The 21,924-nt window shown below is 36.8% G+C and overlaps 1 protein-coding gene and 1 long non-coding RNA gene across 2 annotated transcripts in view; one reads left to right on the top strand and one right to left on the bottom strand.

Annotated features, from left to right (window-relative positions):
* ELF2 (E74 like ETS transcription factor 2) overlaps window positions 1–21,924 on the bottom strand; it is a 106,511-nt gene that overhangs the window by 2,857 nt on the left and 81,730 nt on the right. Inside the window, exons 5-8 of the mRNA XM_081813118.1 lie at window positions 9,786–9,899; window positions 8,035–8,208; window positions 4,835–4,921; window positions 799–991 (exon numbers count right to left, since the gene is read on the bottom strand). Coding sequence (XP_081669244.1) covers window positions 799–991; window positions 4,835–4,921; window positions 8,035–8,208; window positions 9,786–9,899 — 568 coding nt within the window. The remainder of the gene's footprint in view (window positions 1–798; window positions 992–4,834; window positions 4,922–8,034; window positions 8,209–9,785; window positions 9,900–21,924) is intronic.
* The window catches only part of LOC145720117 (uncharacterized), a 28,930-nt gene continuing 25,853 nt past the window's right edge, over window positions 18,848–21,924 (top strand). The window contains exon 1 of the long non-coding RNA XR_014142863.1: window positions 18,848–20,617. This is a non-coding gene — a long non-coding RNA (uncharacterized LOC145720117). The remainder of the gene's footprint in view (window positions 20,618–21,924) is intronic.

The following is a 21,924-nucleotide window of genomic DNA, read 5'->3' as shown; positions in this document are numbered from 1 at the left end:
CCCCAAAACACCATGTAGAATGGACACTAACAGAAACATTCTCTTACTCCTGTTAGAGATGAGAAGGAGCTCTTACAGGCTGGGGATTGTTCAAAAGGCTAATAAGAACTTGGATAAGAATGAAGTTGGAACCTGGTGCCACAGTTCCTTTAACCTTTAGGTTTATAAAATAGCTACAAGTTCTCTTTCTTAAAGGAAGTAATACAACCTAAATACCAAATATTTTACTGTATCTTAGGACATCAGTAAAAATTCAACTGTGATTTACACAGGTTATAAAAACAATCTGATGTTATGTAGAAAAATTACTTAAGCAATGCTTAGTAGAGATAAATCTGCGGGGTATGTGAATATTGTCATATAAACTATGTGTCCATTTACAAACACCCCTAATTAGAAGAAGCCATGTACACTGCAAAGTTTTGTGGGTTTCTCAAAATTTCATATTAAGATAAATCCATTATAACAAACTCATAGGAACTAAAAAGCTGTATTAGAAACTGTATTTCATTTGGGTTTAATTTCCTTAAAGGTCTTCAACTTCTCTTATTAAGGAATAGTCCTAAGTGCAAAAGCACATTTTTCTGCAAAAATGGGTTTCCAGTGATGGCTGAAATTTTAGATGTCTAGACCAAAATCTTTCTCTCCATTTACCTCCAAACCTAAGAAACTCCTCTAGAATATCCCCCCAAATTAAAAGTTATAAAAAGGGATTTTTAGAGCTTCTTTTTAAACAACTAATAGACAATACAGAAATATGTAGGTTTTATTTGAAAATTCAGTCTCTTGTGTACCTACCTCAGAGCTCGTCCCATAGTTTCATAGTTCATATCTGGCTTGTTCTTATGCTTTCCCCAAAGTTTAGAGACAGCCTTTGAATCCACAAGCTTGAATATGCCTTTTTCTCTCTGAGTCCATTTAATATACCGAGGACAAGTATTTTTATCTTGAAGTAGATCTAAAAGAAACTCCCACAAATAGGTTGTGTTTCCTTTGAAAAAATAAGACATTGGTTAAAAATTCATTAATATAAAGCAAATATTTAGGGGCACTTCAGTGGCTCAGTCGGTTAAGCGTCCAACTCTTGTTTTCTGCTCAGCTCATGATCTCAGGGTCATGAGATCGAGTCCCACATTGGTCTCTGCGCTGGGTATGGAGCCTGCTTAAGATACTCTCTCTCCCCCTCTCCCTCTTTGCCCCCCCCACCTCCACTCACACCCTCAATCAAAAAAAAAAAAAAGGCAAATATTTAATTATGCTGGACAAAAATTCATTAACTACTGGTAAAACAAATGTCCCAAGAGTCTGTCATTAAGTACTAGACTATATGAGCATCACTTATACAGTGTCAAATTGTGTTGCCTAGTAAATTATATATACACTATATTTCATTATAACATAATCCTAAATATACTTGTTTGCTGGTTTTCAAAAATAATATCCTATTTATGTTTACAGTTATGATACTAATATAACAGAGAGGTCCTGGATTTTATACTATTATACATCACCCTATCCTAAATTTTGAGTTTAGTAAAGGCAAGGCAAAGGCATAATGCATAGCACAAAGTGAACCTGAATTAAACAGAATCCAATTTATTAATTTACACAGATCTAAACCATGAATAAATTTATTTGCATCAGTATGTTTATTTTATGATCAGCCCCAATTCTACGATCAAAATTCATCAGAAGGCACTTACTTGTTGAAAAGCCAAGCAATACACGGTGAAATCTGCAAAACTTTTAAGATTTTATCTTTTTTACATAATCTCCACACCCAACACAGGGCTGGAACCCACAGCCCCGAGATCAAGAGTTGCATGCTCCACTGACTGAGACAGCCAGGCACCGTGAAACTTACTTTTCTTTGATATATTTTCTTTGATTGACCTTTATGCAGGAACTCTGAAGTACATGTCTTATAAAGTACAAATTACCCATGACCCCTTTAAACATTATCTTTTCATTATCCTCTGGACCACTAGTCAATTTTCTATCAATGAGACCTACCTTCCTCTAAAAACAGGGTTGTTTTTTTTAATTGCTAATCTCTATCTACTGACCATACCCAGTACAGTGAAGACAAGCAATGTATTAGGATTGCATTATATATGAACAGTTGAGTAAATACATTTGTGCTTCAGTCTTAAAATATGAACTCCTTAAACAAACACTAAAAAGTAACATGGCAATTCCTTTAACTAGTCAAGTATTCATCAAATGCTAACTATATAACATCTGATCACATGACCAGCAAAATTTGAAAATGAGCTATTTCTGCAGAGTAGCATAGTTCTTCATCATACACTATGCTCAAGTGTAGTTGAGGATACAGAAGAGCATTTAAAACTTGGTCCCTGCTTCAAGGAATTTACAATTTAGTTGGGAAGGGAAAAGTATATGACAAGTTAACAATACAACAAAGAAGTAACAGTTTGTGAAGCGACACAAGATCACAAGGCAATGCATTGTATTCCAAATGAATGACAGAAAAGTCTGGGATTTCAGGAATAAAAATAAAGCGGATTGGTAAAACAGAAGACTTGGAAGATGACTAAGATTTGCGTAGAGGAAAAGGAAGGAATCTGGGATTCAGATAAGGAACTTAATCCCCAAAAGAAGAAAGCATGACTTTTTTTTTCTTTCCCTTTGGAGAGTGGAGGATGGGCAATTAGTGGACAGTAGTTATGAGGAGATCAGGCTTTTCAGAATGCTGTTTTTCTTTTATTCCCTTCATAAAGCCTCTAGGGCCAAAGATTCTTAAATTGATCAAAAGAACAGAAAAGAACCCCGAGAAGGAGAAAATTAGAATACACATACCACCACTGAGTCACCAGGTCATCTCTAGGCTCCTGCTCACTATCCCTTTACTATCATCAAATCTAGATCCAAATTACAGGCTTCATGAGAAGAACCTCTAAGGGTAGGAGGCTTCCAAACTAAGCTACTGCTACTCAATCTAAATCCTGATGCTCTTCCTCAGGCATTTCATTTTCATTCTGGAATTATCTGAAAATTCAATAAATTTGGTAACCCATAGTTGAGACCAGTGTGCATCTTTTAACCTGAAAAGGTTAACCTTCAACTTTACGTCTGCGTCTCTGAAATCCCACTGCATCAGCATCAATACTTTGTAAAAACTCTTACTAGTAAACCATATGTAACTTTCAGCTACATTAAGATACGTACTTGGGACATTTCTGTTATCAGGAGATTATCAGGCCCTATGAGTGGACATAGTAAAAGTGAGCTTATTGTGGAAGAAACTTCTGAATAACATAAACAATGCCTTATAACATAGTAGGGATCTGAATGCATCCATGTCTGTGGAATGAGACTCGACAACATTCCTCAGGTTGTCTTTGGATACTCACTCCACCCCAGTTCCCATTCTCAAGTTAAAACTGAAAGTTCTAAATCTCACTTATTCAGAAAGGGAAGCCTTCTTTATCAGATAAGGTAGTTCTCATGAAGCCTATAACAGACATTATCAGCATTTTACAGAAGAAACACTGCATTTTTTTTTTCTTCAAGATTTTAAAGTACTTCCTACACTCATTGTGGGGCTTGAACTTACAACCTCATGACAAGAGTCACAAGCTCTACCGACCGAGGCAGCCAGGTGCCTCCGGACTGGATTTTTAATCTTTAATCTTCATATTCAACACTTTGCCTCAAGTTTGATAATAAAAGACTGAAACTTTAGTAAAAGGTGATTTTGATTGTTAAGAACAGGTCATCACAAAATTTTTCTCCAGTGTTAAGCATCAGGTCTTTGAGTACAAGAGACCACTGATGATGGGAATTATTTAAAAAACAGTAATAACTGTGTATTTACAGTTTAGCTTTGTAATTTTTAAAGTTTTCAACATAAAAGACAAAACCTAAGATGTTAGAAATGTAAAATGACCAAAGACAAAGAAGACAAGTATCCTAAATCTGTCCCAAATTCAATTTCTCAGTTCCTGAATAAATTAACAGTTCAATGTAACTACATTTTTTGGTCTAAATTTCTTGATAGACTTATTGGAGAAATTTTTTTTTTTACTAGAGATTTAATTTTTGCTCTATTTAAAATTTGTCATGTGACAGCAGAAAAAAAATAAATTTAGATATAAGACCACCTGTTGAAGATGGAATAAATTTGAATATATTAATCCAAAATGTATCCAACTATTAAATATTGGTCCGAAAACATTCATTAAAGTGATAAATTCTGGTTATCAGATTATCAGAACACACCTGAAATCATCTAAAAAGAGCACAGAATGTGGGAGGCTTCTCATTAATTTTTGTTTTTAATGAAAGTATACAAATTCTAAAGCAAAAATATGGTTCTTGTTCTGACCTGACATGACTGAAACTGGTTGACTAGGAAATTAAATTCAACTTGCCTTGAGAATTCTTGCATTACTTCTATCAGTTAAGAAATTATGTATCAGAAATAAGTCTTAGTTATAAACCCACCCCTTCGATTCTAAGCGGGTCTATATGAGGATGAGTACTGTTATACATACATACATACCTCCCCCAAGAACAATGGCTCTTAAAAGGCTGTGCATCAGATTGCACTTTTTAGATGACCTTTTCCAAACACAAATGCCTACTACCTTTTACTCCCCCTGTAGCTTATCTATGGCTATAGAATCTCAGTGGGGTACGAACTGGGAAAAAGCTCCCCAGGCGATGCTCATATATCCCTGATTAATACCTACTACCAAAGACGGTACTTCCACCTGTACGTGTACTAGAAATCATTTTCTTACCAATGCAAAAATGTCAACTGAAAAAAAAAGTCATCTCACCTCCAAAACAGCCCTCCCCAAATTACCTTTTCCTTCTCTGGGTTTCTTCTTTATACCTAACTCAGGAGACCCATTGGAAATTGGTGATTGCTGGGTCTTTGGTTTACGGCCAACTGAAAAAAAATAAGATTGAAACCATACATTGAAAACAGGAAAAATAACAGAAGCATGATTAGCAGACTCTTTGACAACACATTATTCATGAAACTGGACACTAATTTGTGGATTAATATACTGAGTGTATATAAAAAGCTGCATTTAAAAGGAGCAATAAAATCGGAGGGGTAGACGAACCATGAGAGACGATGGACTCTGAAAAACAAACTGAGGGTTCTAGAGGGGAGGGGGGTGGGAGGATGGGCTAGCCTGGTGGTGGGTATTGAGGAGGGCACGTTCTGCATGGAGCACTGGGTGTTATGCACAAACAATGAATCATGGAACACTTCATCTAAAACTAATGATGTAATGTATGGGGATTAACATAAGAATAAAAAAAAAATAAAAGGAGCAATAAAAGCACTTCTGCAATTTTAGATTACAGCACTTAGTTGGCAGTAATTTCAGTGTATATAGCAAGTCAGGTACTACCCAACCTATTATTTACTCAGTCAGAACCTCAATTTGCTAACCTCTTCCAATAATGCAGCAGTGGAAACAAATTCTAGTACAAACATTTTTCTTTTCTGTTCTACAGGGCTGTTAGAAAAACTTTACCTACCTATTGCAGAGGATCTGATAATCTGGGAAGCCCTTTGAGCTCAAATGAGGAAAAGTAAAAAATATTATTTCAAACACTCTACTGCTCTGAGCCAATCCATTCATCAGAATTTAAGCATAAGTGTTCAAATTTCCCCACCTCAATGTGCAGGTACATTATAAGGATAAAAAAAAAAATCTTTCAATTAATTATTTCATATGTCTAGTAAGTGTGTCCTTCCTTTAGCTTCTCTTCACTTCCACCAAAAGGTGCTCTCAGACAGACTAGCATCCACAATGAACAGAAAAGCAAGAGCTATACTTATACTAAAAAGGGCATAAGGCTGAAATGCATTGTTTTCAATTCTCAGCACTGATAAAAGAATGCTGGCAGATGAGGGGAAGCCTCCAGAAAGGCTGGGAATAATCAAGTATATTATAATTTGCAGATTAAATATATTATTACTAATTTGGTGATTGTCATACATCTGGGATTTCTGATGTGACTTTGGTCTTCATTAGCAAGGATTATTTAGAGCTAAATAAAGACTTAAAAATCAAAGTGTTTTAATTTATTTCAAAATACACAGCTATTATATTCTAGGATTTCATTATGGTAACTAATCAATAAGATGTGTGTTCTGGCAAAAATTAAAAGGGAAAGTTCACTGGTCTCATTAGAACAGAGATTAATCTCTCAATTTAAATAATATTTAGAATACAAATCAATCAGTAATAAGACTCAAACAAAAACGAAAAAACCTCAACTTCCTTCATCGAAATGTTAGCCCAAAAAGGCTTAATTTATTTTCATATAAAGCAGTATTTCCCAAATCATACTTCTTAATAGTTTATTCATCGGTCGGAAACAATGTTCTACAGTCAAATTAACTTTTAGAACACTGCATGTTACCTTCTCTTGCAGATTCACAACACACATTAGAATGTTAGAAGCTCTGGAAATAAAAAGGCGGCTCTGCTATTCAAAAATAACCTACCTAACTTAGTATGTCCCAAATGAACTTAAGCATATATATTTATGCATTATATATAATTTTTAAATGGTCACTAAGATCATCTATTTTCAAATATATAAAATTAGTATTAAATTGGCAAATTATTTCCTGGTTTATATCATACCAAATAGGCAGATCAACCTGTTCATCTAGAGGTTTTGGTTCCCAGCTATTCATGGTCTTTTCCATCTTCTTTTAAATCTAAAAATTAGGGCACATGGATGGGTCATTTGGTTAAGTGTCTGACTCTTGATTATGGCCAGGGTCCTGATCTCAGGGTCGTGATACCGAGCCCTGCGTTGGGTGGGCATAGAGTCTGCCTGAGATTCTTTCTCCCTCTTCCTCTGCACTGCCCGCCCCCCCCAGCCCCTGCTTGTGTGTGCACGTGTGTGTGCGTGCACACGCACGCGCACCCTCTCCCTCTCCCTAAAAAATAAAATAAAAATAAATCTAAACATTTGTAAGTATTTTGTAATAGCTCCTATCAAATACAACCAGCCAAAGGCTACAGTGGGGAAGTGGGTAAACACGGCTATTTATATGTATGCCTTTTGCTGTTTAAACATTTAAACAGCAGGAAGTAATTCTTCCTTCTAATTCTCTAATTCATACCTCTTGCAACATACATGTAATCTATTACATGAGGAAAGGCACTCAAATCTTACTCTTCACTGTGTCCCTCACAGTAATGAGTACAGACACATCAAAATCACAGCAATTTGAAATACCTCTAATAAATGAAAGGAAATACCATTATTTCTAACACAAGTTTTCTTATTTTTGCCTTTTTGATTTTTTCCTACTCCAAAATGTAAAGAAAGAGATACAGAAGAAAGTGGAATTAGATGAGTACCATTTATATAGAATTTCATTTCTTTCAAGTTTTACCTCTGATTCAAACAGGAAAAAGACCCACTTGCTGCCCATCTCCTAGGGATGTTGAAGATATATGGGGCCTTGGGCCTCACCCATCAGGATCAGGTGAGCAGAAGTTTCAGCAGGAGTCAAATAAATAGTAAGTGGAAATGCTCTTTACCCACTGGTGAGTTTATTCCACTTAAAAGTCCTTACTGGCAATCTTGGTGTTTTAAGACAGAAGGTATACGGAACAAAATAGTATTGGGCTTTTTATTTTAAGGCCCACAAAAGAGTGGGAAGATTAAAAATAGAGAAAATAAAATTAAATGTTTTAAAAAAAATAGCCAAGTACCTAAAAGGATCAGAAGGCAGACAAGTAATGAACCTCTAATCTTCCTTCTGCTTGTCCAACATTTGTTATCATTCCATTTTCAGACAACTTTCTTTAGAGCTCAAATACTAACTCCTTTAAAAACAGTATGAACGTGTTAACACAAAATTAAAATCTCAATTTGTTGATTCTTTGAGAATACTTAGGTAAAGATAACATCAATCATAAATCTACAGCATGTATTTCCTCTGTCCCTTGATGGCGGGAAAAAAAATACCAGAAAAAACTTCTCCCACTTTTCCAGAAATTTATAAATATATTCTACCTTTTTTCTTTTTCATTGGTTCATGGCTATCTGGTGATGTCGGAATAGGAGAGGTATCCATTGGTTCCGATTCTTCAGTTGACACCTCCACTACAGTTTCTGTAATGACATCTGGCCTCATAGCAGCATGGATAAATTCTGGAGTTGATACACAAGGAGGGACAAACACTTCCACTATAAAAAAAAGTCGAAAAATTAAAATTTCCCACCCCCATTAATACTTCTTCCTGCGGACAATTCATTATTTAGTAGAGGTGAGGTTTATTAACAATTCATCAAAGCCGGGTAAGAGCCTAAAGTTAATTTGCTGAATACGCAGTATGATCTAAAGTATATAAGGAAATAAATGCAAAGAAAATTAGCTTGAAGGAAATGTTAATCCTGTAGGTAAGGTGGGGACCATGAGCAATTACACCCCCCCTTCTTCACATTTTTACATACATTCAAGCTCACTGCAGAAGACTTTGAATTATTTTGACAATTGGGAAAACATAATGAAAATAAGACAACAGAATAATAGTGACTTCTTCAGTAATTACTTTCCTTCCTGGTACCCATCAATATTCTCTAACTAGTTAATACATGTAACATGGTATAAAATTTAAAACATTTAATAAATATGTGTGTCTTCAGTGAAAAGAAAGCATTTACAGATCATTTCAAAATATGAAAAGGAAAACCTGCTGATTATAGCCCAATGAATATCATCTTTCAATATTTAAAATTTTATTTAATGTAACAGTCCTGATGTTTTGGGTCACTAAAACAGAAATAGAAACTGCCATTTGGTATTCTATTACATACAATAATGTTGCTCCAGCTTCCTTCCAATGTGCACGAATAATCAGAATATGACATTTCTATTTCAATTAAGGGACAGCTAATAACACTACTGTGGAATAATACATTGACCAATATGCCCTAATTCTCTTCTCATATCCCTGAATAATACATGAATAATACTATTCTCATTAAAAAGTACAGTTGCTCTTGGTATTTATAAATCCCTATAAGAAGGGCCAATATTATTGTATTAAGTCAAATTAACACTTGGACATTAAAATTAGAGCACAAAATGACTCTCAAAGGCAGTCTTAAAGAAAAAAAAAAGGGGGGGACCAAAAGAAAAGGAAACTCCCAGCCTGAGGGAGTATGAAGAAATGGTAGAAGCTATCTCCTCTCTCCACCATGGAAGGTTCTCTGGAGCTACTGCCTATTTATCTCAGTCGATTAAGCGGCTGCCTTCGGCTCAGGTCATGATTTCAGGGTGTGAGACCCAACCCTCTCCCTCCCACTTGTGCTCTCTCTTGCTCTCTCTCAAATAAATAAAATCTTAAAAAAAAAAAAAAAAAGGCAACACCTGGTGTTTCTTATAAATAAATAAATAAGTAAGTAAGTAAAAGACAGAAAGTAGTCATGGGCAGCAAATCCCCCAACCCCATCTGCCATTCCCTTAAGGACTACAAAGGTTTATAATTTACCCAGAGTTAAGGAAATAAGACATAACGATATAAATAGCAATTTAACAAATATTTATCTGTCTATAGTGGGCATTTTCTGTTACCATTTTAAAAAATTAATTATTTAAGACTAGGGAACTTTGACAAATAAAGATCAAGTATTGCTGTCACAGGTATTCATGCATAATAAACCTTGAGAACAACAATAATCCTCATGTATTTAAGAAGAAACTTATTTTAGTATGCAAAGTGATATGACATGTTTAATATAAAAAAGAACAATTCACATACCAGGACTTCTTGAATCCCTTAAGCAGGTAGGAGATTCCATATGAAGCAGGGCTTCAGCAGCTTCAATTGTCTTATCTGTACAGTGTGCATTACTGCTATGAACTGATGCTTCCACTGGGGGGAAATAAGCTCTACTCAATTAAAAATGCACAGAATACATTACTAAATTAAAACATATTACTCTATGAGAAACAAATTAACTCATGTGAATAACTCTAAGTCACTGATACATATTAGTCCATATAAATTATTTACAGAAATAATTTAAAAAACAATCTAGTATGTACACTCTGCAAAACAAACAATTATAAAGCAACTATTGAGAATGATTAGAAATTACTGAGAAATTTCTGAATCTTATCCAAAGGAAAACAGGGACCCTTGAAATTTGAACCCTGTACCAATTTCAGGCAAAACGAACTTGGAGGTGGGGCGGGAGGGAGGATGGTTGTAGATTAACAATCCTAGGAGGTCAATTATGTGTCTTGATATACAGCCACTAAAATCAAGGGCAATACCTTGCAGAATCAGTCAGAAAATGTACTTCCAAGTTAGTTTAATGAATTAGTTGGTTCTTACAGACCCTCCTAGGTGTGCGCACTAGCACAGCGCCAGACACTTGGGAACTCTATTCCCAATGACCTAGTCTCTTCGAGATTTCACTCAACTTTTCTGCGTTTTACCCAATAAATTTATTTTTATTTTATTTTATTTTTTTTAAAGATTTTATTTATTTATTTATTTGAGAGACAGAGGATGAGAGACAGAGCATGAGAGGGAAGAGGGTCAGAGGGAGAAGCAGACCCCCCGCCAAGCAGGGAGCCCGATGCGGGATTCGATCCCAGGACTCCAGGATCATGACCCAAGCCAAAGGCAGTCGCTTAACCAACTGAGCCACCCAGGCGCCCCAATAAATTTGTTTTTAAAGTTTCTATGTTTGTTCGTTTTCCCATGAAGCCTTTTCTAATTCTGCCACCTTCTGTAACTCTTTTAGCACTTACTTTATGCTTTGCTGACTGAATTACTTGTGAAAAGTAAAGCATACAGCAATCGTTTGGCTTTTCGAGTCCAACAGCTTGGGTCCTAGTCGCTGCTACTTATTTGTTACCCTAGACCAGCAATTTAATTTCTTGTAAGGAAACTGATTTCCTTTTTTACAAAACAGGTGTATTACCTCAGATAGTTGTGAGAATTAAGTAAGGTGATACCCATAAAAAACATGTACAATGCCTGGCATATGGGTAAGAATTCAATAAATGGTGATAATTTCTTTTTTTTTTTTTTTAAAGATTTTATTTATTTATTTGACAGAGAGAGACACAGTGAGAGAGGGAACACAAGCAGGGGGAGTGGGAGAGGGAGAAGCAGGCTTCCCGCCAAGCAGGGAGCCCGACGCGGGGCTCAATCCCAGGACCCTGGGAACATGACCTGAGTCGAAGGCAGACGCTTAACGACTGAGCCACCCAGGCGCCCCAAATGGTGATAATTTCTTATCACTACCGTAAGATTATAAGTTCCTTGAGGTCAGGAGGGTTATCTTAATTCATCTTTGTATCTGCTATAATTCCCAATATAATTTTTAATACAATAGGCATGCAAGTATTTCTTTTATATATTAAAGTTGAGGATAACCCACAGACCTTATAGGAAAATTGGCCATTCAAGCACAAACTTATATTAATGATATAGTAATTTCACATTCTAACTTAAAAATATTGAACATTCTACTTGGTTCTGAAACATGAATATATAACAGTTTCTAACTGGATAGATTTTTCTCAAGATGTCCTCTAAAAAGACTAAAAGGAAGTATTTGTATAAATTCCATAAGCTATATTACAAATTCACAAGTTCTACACATTAAAGATAGGAATCTTTTAAAACTGTTTCCAGGAAACTTTTAATTGGAAAAAAAAAATTCACTTGATCTCAAAATTCACCAAATGCTAAAGCCTAAGCCTTAAACAGCAGTCATTTGGAGAGCATTTATTAAAAAAAAAAAAAAAAAATCCAGCGACTGTTTTACCACCTGTTGCACATCATCCACACTCTCAACCAAGGTACTGGGTCTCTCCAGTTGCTCTTTCCATTTATGGAAATCTGCTCAAAGCTAAACAGTTCCAGAGAGGCAGCCAAACCTCTAAGTAAATCTATCTTTAGGTGACCCTGCTTACTCTTATCTGCTGCTTCACTGAAGCAAAGGATTCAATCAGTGCTTCTAGCTCAACTTTAAGAAACTTAGTAAGTATAAAATATATTACCATTCTCAAGTAATTTTTTCAAAGTGCCTTCCCACAATACTCACATATACTAAAGAACCTTGGAAAGCAAAGTCTCAGGTTTTTAAAGAACTTCATTCTCTTTAAAGTCTGCTTGTGTTGCAATTTAGGTGTTGTCTTAGGTGCTATTAATAAACTACCCTGGGTAAACTAATTCCTTATGTAATTGTATTAAGACACACCCTAAAAACCTTACCATATTAAAATCAGAGCTTCAAAGACTTGATAATGCAGCAATAGAATTTTATCCAATTTTTTCATGTCTTCAGTTATAAACAAAATGAAACGTGCCTAACAATTACAAATAATGCTGCCCTTTTTATGTGGTTTGAGGCACATTTTTAAAACCATGATTTCATGTTAGTTATGTCAGTGGAAATTATTTTTTTTTTTTTAAGATTTTATTTATTTGACAGAGAGACACAGCAAGAGAGGGAACACAAGCAGGGGGAGTGGGAGAGCGAGAAGCAGGCTTCCCGCTGAGCAGGGAGCCCAATGCGGGGCTTGATCCCAGGACCCTGGGATCATGACCTGAGCCAAAGACAGATGCTTAACGAATGAGCCACCCAGGTGCCCCGGAAATTATTTCTTAAAAGTATATTTTCTTGCTCATATTTCTGACCTCAAACTCCCCTTTCTCCCAAATTCAACATATTATTTCCCAGGACTGTTTTACATTTACAGAGTAAAACAAAACACATACAAACTTAAGAATAGCATTTATTAATTCATATTTTAAATTTAGGATGAGAATATCAAAAATGCATACGTTTTCTGTGAATTATCAATCAGGAGATCTAATGATCTATGTACAGTCAACATTTGGTTGTTGAGCATTTACCATATGTCAGACCCTGTGTTAGAAATCCGAGAGACAAATGTGAATAGATCTCTAGCCTTGTGAAGGTTATACTAATAGTTCAGGAACATAAATGGTAGTATCAAAAACATAAATGGAAGTAAAATATTTCAAAACTTAAAAAAGGTATAAAATAAAGTTATTCTATAAGCTAACAGCTTAAGTGGAGCACTGATTTCTCTTTTTTTTTATGCTTACTAATTTTACTTTTTGTCATTTTTATTAACTAAAATAACCCAAAGCACATGCAAACAAACACCTAAGAGCTCATACTTAGATCAGTTTTTACAAGAGGGTACCTATCAATTTCCAAGAGTACTTTACCATTTTGAAAAAGCACTTTTTTCTTTTGTTGATATAGTTTTTGATAAAAGAAATTTAAGAAATATTTCTCTTATTCAAGTTTCTGTAATTTTTTAAAACTTCAATTCATTTGGTTCAGCTCAGTAATTCAAATACAATTTAAACTAGAATTATGCACAATTCTTAAGGATAAACATGAGTTTAACAGTGTTGTACAATCAAAGTAAGCAAATAAGCAAACTACAAGCAAGGGCTGAAAACTCCTTATCTCTTACTTAAAACTTGATTTATTGGTATCTTTCTAGACATGTGTATGAAATTAATGGGACCCAAAAAAAAAGCAACTCATTTTAAAAATAGAAACACTGAAGCCAAAAGTAATCTGACAGGTATCATTTTCTACTTAAGACTAGTACTTGGTGTTGCTAGTCAATTCCTCTTGAAGAAATAAACGTTATCAAACAAATTTCAAAACAATTTTAACTTTAATCATAGTGCCAAAAATCAAATTTGCTTATGCCCTCCTTCACTATTGGTAGGAGTCTTCTTGTTCCATTTCCAGCTTTCTAATCAACTGGTGTTTGTATGGTAGACTATTCCAGACTCACTCAACAGCTGTTACAAAATACCAAACTTGGTAATTAAGTCTGACATGAGACATACCTCTCAGCTTTGCAGAAGCGAATGCTGGCAATGGACCTAGCTCATAACAAAGTTCTTAAAGTCAAAACTAAAAATTAATAGCAATTTAATTTGAGAGCAATGGAAAAAATTAGAAAACACTTCCTTAAAAGATAGTAGTATGCCCCTACAAGCAAGACCATAAACTAATAATACAAGGTCATCACTCAACCAGGCACGTGACTTACCTCAGCTCATCTTCTAATGCCCCAAGGCATAATAGGTAAGTGAAAAACACAAATGAATGCAATAAAAAGGGGGAAAAGGTAAAAGTCTGGGACACTCCATCTTTTCTTGTTCCTCTTTGACTTTTTAATCAATAGTTACAATTTAAAAGTTTAGAAGAGAAAAAGAACTAAAATTTTCTAAATAGAGCAGCCTGATGAAAATACAACGTGAGCCACATTATAATTTTTAAATTTCCAAAAGCCAGATTTTAAAAAGTGGAAACTGAAATTAATGCCTTTCATTTAACCCAGTATATTAAAAATATTGTCATTTCAACATGTAATCAATATGAAAGTTGTCCACAGCTTCAGTTTTTATGTTTAAATTAAAATTTTAAAAAATTAAAAATTCAGTTTCTCAGCCACTCAGTAGCCACATATGGCTAATGCCTATGGTACTGAAAAGTGCAGAGTAAATAAAACTGTAATACAGCTACTCTCAAACTTTTTTGGTCAAAGGCAACTTTCATACTCAAATTATTGAGGACCACAAAGAGATTTTGTTTATATAAGTCCTATTTTAAACTTTATTCTATTTGAAACTGAAATTAAGAAGACATTAAAGTATTTATCAATTCATTTAAAGTAATAAACCCAGTACTTCTAAGTAGTATTTTAATGAAAAATAGCTTTTCTACAACAAAAAAAATTAGTGAGTAGCTTTGTTGTACATTTTAGTAAATCTTTTTAATACATGGTAGAAAGTGGTTGGATTTATTTGATTCTTCATTAAATTTGTTGTAGTATCAAGTCAGATAGCCTCTAGAAAACTCTGAACACTTGTGAAAGTGAAAAGGCAAATAATGTCTTAGAATTCTTATGAAAACAATTTTGACTTCACAGACTCCCTGAAAGAGTCTAGGGACTCTGCAGATCCTCAGCTCAGAGATTTTTGTTTTTAAGGACTGCAACTATTATTTATTACCAAACAGAAAAATAACACCCAAATTCTATCTTGTTTCTTTAAGTTTTAGCTTCTAAACAGTGTACAGATGAAAAATTATATGACTCCATTTTCCAAAAGTACAACAGTATTTTGTCCACTTACACATAAAGGATTTTTTAACAAGTTTTTCATAAATACTTCTTTGCATCCCTTTGAACATTTAAGCTACAGATAACACAAGGAGTTTCAATAATTATCAAGAACATGCTCCGACCCACCGTTCTCCACCAACCACATGCCTTTCAAAAGGAAATTGTTTTATGCTGAATTATCCTGACTGCATATTTAAATACTGATGTCACTCTTTAACTCAGTTTTTTATGAATTTTAGTACTAATGCTGCAATAAATTCTGAAGACTAATTTCTTTTTTATTCTTTTTAAAAATTTTATTTATTTATTTGACAGGGAGAGACACAGCGAGAGACGCAACACAAGCAGGGGGGAGTGGGAGAGGGAGAAGCAGGCTTCCCGCCAGGCAGGGAGCCCGATGCGGGGCTTGATCCCAGGACCTGGGACCATGACCTGAGCTGAAGGCAGACGCGTAATGACTGAGCCACCCAGGCACCCCCGAAGACCAATTTCTTTAAACACTTCAAATATGGTTTTTTTTTTTTTTTAATGGGGGCTGGCTGGCATAGTCAGTTAAGCCTCCGATTCTTGGTTTTGGCTCAGGTTGTGAGATCTGCCTCGCACTGGGCTCCACTGGGCTCCACTGGGCTCCACTGGGCTCCACTGGGCTCCGAGTTCAGCGCAGAGTCTGCTTAAGTTTCCTTCCCTGTCCCTCTGCCCCTCCCCGCTGCACTCGCTCTCTCGCATGCGCTCTTGCTCTCTAAAATAAATAAATCTTTAAAAATAAAAAATGAATGCTATTCTTCCAGTTTTATTTCAACACATGCTTCATTTTTTTACATCCTAAATTGTTTTCAAACTGATCTTTTCAAGATTGATAACCAGGTATTTCAATTTACAGTAAAATGGAAGTAAGATTTTCAAGTTCAAACTTCACAGTGAACTTTGACAAATCAGATTTGTTTTACCAGTGAAAATACTTAAGCTAAATTTCCAGAAAACTCTCTCCCCCCCATTTAATTCCAGCATTAAAGTAGAACAAAAGTTCTGGTGACGATGTCTCTCAACCCAAATTCTCCAATTTCTTAATTCTCAGTTTCTCAAAAAAAGAAGAAACAAGTCAAGGAGAGTATAATTGAGAACAAGAAGGCAGAATATTTTAAATTGAAAATCTTCCAAAAAATCTAGATCACACTTACATAATACTTTCACATAATTAAGAAAGTAACATTCATGGTTCCTACAGACTAGACATGTTTTTCCTATGATTTGCTATATATATATGTAAGATTAGCTATATATACGTATCTTCATATATACATACATGAAGATGATCCTAAACTATATCATAGTCTCATTTAACATACAGACCTGGCCTCAAATTCCAATTTGGCACAAACATTGGCTAGCAGAAATTAAACTCCCAATTAGGTAATGACCTTACAGACATTCATTTACACAGTGCAATGTAAAAAAAAAAAATCCAAGAAGGAAAAAAGCCTTCACTTTCCATTAAATATTTTAACTACTTATAATCTTAGAGTTATTAGAGATCCCCTAGTCAATCCTGTCCTCTTACAAAAAAATGAAACCTTAAAGAAGTAAAGTCACTAGCACAGAGCTAGTTTAGTGACAGCGAGATGAAGACGGTCATCTCCTGACTTCAGGTTCAAGTCTTTCTCATCATGTTATAAGTGAAAGTTTTACAACATATGTCAAGTCTTCACCACAAAAATATTTTATATGTTAAAATAAGTGATTTTTAATAAAGAAGCTTATTTATTTCATTCTTAACTCAGACTCCTCTGACAGCAAAAATGCTGATAACTAAAGCTGAAGTTGGTAACTAAAGTTGATAGTTAAGCCTCAAAAGGAGGAAAATAAAAGCAAAAGTATATCCCCTAGTACCTTAAAATATAACAATATAGTAGTGGTAATATTAAGTGCTTTATAATTGCTTAGAAACAACAGTTATGCTAACAATATTCAACTTAAAGCTTATCTCCTCTAGAAGTTTTCATTAATATCAGTCATTATACACTACTCATCAACCCATTATAGCAAATCACTGTAGTTACATTAACATTTATGTATTAAGTAGATTTACATCTGTCTCCTCAATTAGACTGTAAAATCTTTGTGAGGAAGAATTATGCCTAACACAAAATTCCCTCAAGGGAATAAAAAGGTATCATTCTATTTTACAAATATAAACTTCACAAACATTATTCTCCCAACATCACTGGAAATTAGCAGCAATCTAAATTTTTATTAATTTAGATCCATGATTCCTCATCTTGTGGGCCACCTTTCCTCCCCAACTTTTAACTCACTGAATGATTCTTGGGTAAATCAGCAAACCTGTCTCAAATTTCCTTCTAAAATAGGGCTTGTAAAAGAGCTTCAGATTACATGAAAATGATTAAGGAAATAATTTGAAAACAATTATATGTAAAACATATTCTTTGCAGAACATTATAATCATAAAGGAAACTTCAATTGTTAGGATTTGTAAATACTAAAGAAATGCTCTAGGACCAGAAAACACTTAAAAAAAAAAAAAAACTTTTATCAAAGGGAGATTAAACTTGTATTTTCAAACTGTAAACTGTCTATAGGTTTCCATTCCAAGCAAAATATCTACAGGTCACATTCAGCTTCGCTAATTCCAAAAGCTTATGAAAGAAATACCTTCCACTGGCAAAATTTAGCCCTCTAAACTTTACAATATTTTTCAAGATTCTGACTGCAGGGGCTACGCTAAGGTTCTCTTGGTATGTTCACAATCACTGGAAACATCTCTTGAAATGTTTAACACTCACAAAAATATCACTGACCCACACAATTACAGGTATTGTTAGTACCAATAATATAAGACCAAAAATTCCGTTCCTTAATTCATATTACGTTATTAATGGACTGAACATACACAAAAGGAACCAAGTTCTTATTTACTAACACTTTAATTCTTGCTCTTATCAGAAAATAACTGTCAAATGTGTTTCAGTCACTACGCAGGAAACTGATTTTTCTTGGGACTTTTAAAGCATGTAATACTATATTTTATAGGAAAAAAAGGCTGGTCACTCATGTATTATACAATACATAGTTATATCATTCAAGACTTTATTTCAACTAAAAGTCCTGTTAAATTTAGCGATACCCGTTATGTTCATGATTTTCCCCAATCGAACTGAATCAGAGTTCCACCAACCAAACCACTAATTTCACGCTCCCAGAGTATAAGATCTTTTACAGCATTACTCTTCGGTGAATATTTCCCATATTCCAATTCCCATAGTTGGCGATATGAAATAGAACCCCGGGAAAAGGAACATGTATGCTTATTACTGCTATAAGTAAATAATATTCTAGCACTGCTACATGGATTGAGGGCCCTGATTGCGCTGTCTGCTATTAAGTAAAGCTGCTTTTTCTATGTAACTTAAGTCCGTGCCCTTCCGCTGCAGCAGTGGCGCTGCACATCCCCCACCCCCGCGGCCACTTCCGTGTTTACACTCCTCTTCCCTCCAATTCCATGCGTACATTGTCAGCTTCACTCCCGCCCAATCTTCATTGGCCCAACGCGGGCCCCGAGTCCCGCCCCCAGAAATCAACGTTCTTATTTGGAACATCTCAAAGAGCAGATTGGAACCAGGGGCCTGTCAATCCCGACCGTTCTGTCCTCTCCGAGGCGCTTCCGCTATGGTGGGAGGTTTGGGGGGGAGGGGAAAAGGGGGCAATTCCGTGCTGAGACTTCCCTAGGGCCAAGACTCCCTCTCGCCCGCCCCACTCCTTCACATTCACCCACTGTTTACAAAAATAAACGTTCTTCTCTGATGCCCCAACGCTCTAGGTCAGGGGTACCAAATATATCCCGTGTCCTTCCCATTCTTCCCCCTAAAAAAACAACCCACGAGGGAAGGGGCATAAACCTACTTCTTCACAGCCACCCATTAAATGAGGAAAGGGAGGCGGGCCCCTGAGAGAAACATCCTCCCGAGCTATTACACATTATTCAGTGACCCTTTCCAGAACCGTTACTCCTGAGACTGCACAAGGTGGGGACGTGAAGAGGAGGGGCAGAGCATTTTTTTGGCGGGTATCGGTCTACCGGACATGGCCCGGGGCTGCCTCGTCCACGCGGAAGTCGTGGATTTGCGGACCAAGTCTGAAAGGAGAACCGAGCGGGGGTGGCGAGCGTTCACCGGAGAAGCCCGCCGCCCCCGACCGCGGGCAGCAGCGGCCTCTCCGGCCAGACAGCGTGGCAGGCGCAGCCGAAAGACAACAGCCTCACTCACTTCCTGGTTCCTCAGCAACTGGGCTGAAGCGCACAACTCGTCCGCCCCCGAGTCCCTAACTTAACTGCGGCTCGGTTCTCCAGCACCGGCTGCCAGCGCTCCGCCCGGCAGCTGCCGCCGCTGCTCGCCGAACACACCCTGAAGCGACAGCGCCAGATTCGAGGCAGGTTACTCTCCAAGGTGATCACTTCCTGATTCGTCGCCTCCATTACTTCATTCACTACCCCCCTTTCCCCCGGCCGCTCCACTGACTGAGGTGGACACTGAACCCCCTGGACTGACCGCCATAGGGGAGTCACCCCGCCTTCTGTGCACCCCCTCTCCTGCTGCACCGATGCACAGGAGAAAAGTTCCCCTGTCCTTACCAGCCCGGATGAGCAGATCCAGCTGGTTCGTGGGTCCCTCATGCAGAGACGTCGCCATGTTTATCCCGGGGCTGGAGCTGCTGCTTCACATTGACTTACACCGTGAGCAGCGGCGGCAGGGGAGGAGGCGGAACCCGCGGCCGGAGATACACGCCGTGCGACCGACACACACTCACGCACTCGCACACACTCAGACGCCCGGATCCTTGCGCGTCCTCCGACAGGAAGCCGAGGCCGGCCCGCCTCCCGCCGCGGGGCTGAGAAACCCCACCACCTAACGGCAGGGGCGGCGGCGGCGGCCGCCTCGGCTGGCAACGCGATCCTTCCGCCCCGCGCCCAGACAGGAAGTCCCGGACGCCCGCCCCGGAGAGCGGCCGCGGCCCACCGCGAGAGAGACACCTGAGGCTGAAAACTGCCCCGTGAGCCGCGGCCAGGACAAGGCCCCTCGGCAGGAAGAGGCACATTTCACGCTCTGCGGAAGAAAAGTCTGCAATTGTCCCCACTTTGGAAAAGAGCCATTAATCAAATTTTCTTGCTGGAAGAGATCTAATACCTAGTCCCACAGCTGTAAATAAAGGTGGCTATTTAACTTGTTTGGGCCGTTCCAAAGCTTATGCAACGTGTAACCCGTCCACTTGAAAAAGCTGCACTTTAAAACAGGAATACCAACAACAAAAAAAGAGGCATACCTACAAAATATGCTAAAAGCTTTACTTGGAAAGTAAGGAGTTTCTAACTACTTTCAGAGGCTGACTTCGTCTTTTTCCCACTACAGAACTGTTAAAGAGCACACTAAACAGGTATTTATTAGTAAACAACAGAACATGCCAACCTCTGGGAGATCAGATTATCCTTCCCCAATTTGCTAGTCAAGAAATTCATGTACCCTTTCATTTCTATTTTGTTCGTTTGGAAACAAAGGTATTCATTTATATCCTCTCCTTTTAAAAATATTTTTCATAGAAACTAATCTTATAAGTAAGTACATGCTAAAATACAATAGAAGAGGGGGATAAATTGCATTTCGTGACTACAAATTTATTGACGAAAGAAAATCAAACCAATAAAATGACTCAGATGAATCTTCATTAAAACAAAAAAATGCTTCCCTGGTCCAAAAGAGGTTTGAAAGAAAATGTTGCCCTGAAGTTGTTTCTACACATAATTTACATAAAACAGTGCCTTCTCCAGAGTAAGTGCTCAATAAGTTTTTTTAAATAAACACCAAAAAAGATTTGGTATTTACGAATTTAATATTTATGATCTGAATGGAATGAACTGTGCTGATAATCTAGAAAGGAAAAAATTTTCCAGGGGTAATACTAATGTAATATTTTACAGAAGTTTGCCCAGTGTGTCAGTGCAATTTCAGAATACACATACACAGCCCATGACTTTTTTTTTCATTTCTTCTAAATACTCACTTACTCTTTTGGAGCTTTGTCCTAGCCCTACCACCATGATCCCCACCCTCCCCCAAAAAAACTTATATGCCATTTCCAAAGTACAACTCCCCTTAAACTCAATAAGGATCTCTCTTGCATTAGGTAAACTTTCACCTACGGGACAGAAGGAACTGTATGACTGGCAGCTTTTTAAATCTCTAGTCAATTTTTAAAAAGGGTCATCCACTGATAGGCAGCATCTTAACTGGAGACAGTTTCCAGGTGGGGGATGATAAGGAACGCCAAGGAGTAACTGCTGGCTTTAGGCAAATCACGGAAATTGATAATAAACCTGAATTTCTACTCCTATCAATCAGTAGTAGATTTTCATGTATTTAAAATGGAAGAGAATCGTATTTTTTCTGGAGGCAACAGGTTAACTTGGCTCAAGAAGGCATACTCAACATACGAGTCATTTTGCAGCCTGATGTGTAACTTTTACCCTACAGTTTGCTTCTTGAGCTGTATCTTAAGAAGTCAATAGTATGTATTTTATTCTTTGTACATCTTAATTATATGTATTCACCTCAGCCTTATATTTTAAGTTCCAAGAGAAGAGAAGCTATATCTATGCCTACCTAAGACTTCACTCTGTGTGTTTGTGTGTGTGTGTGCGTGAGTGATAACAAATCAATTCAGAAAGACTGGAAAATATTCCTATA

This window comes from Leptonychotes weddellii, chromosome 2 (genome assembly GCF_054177405.1).
Source record: "Leptonychotes weddellii isolate Sample4059 chromosome 2, ASM5417740v2, whole genome shotgun sequence".
Lineage (NCBI taxonomy): Eukaryota > Metazoa > Chordata > Mammalia > Carnivora > Phocidae > Leptonychotes > Leptonychotes weddellii.
This window is presented reverse-complemented; position numbering and strand designations above follow the sequence as displayed.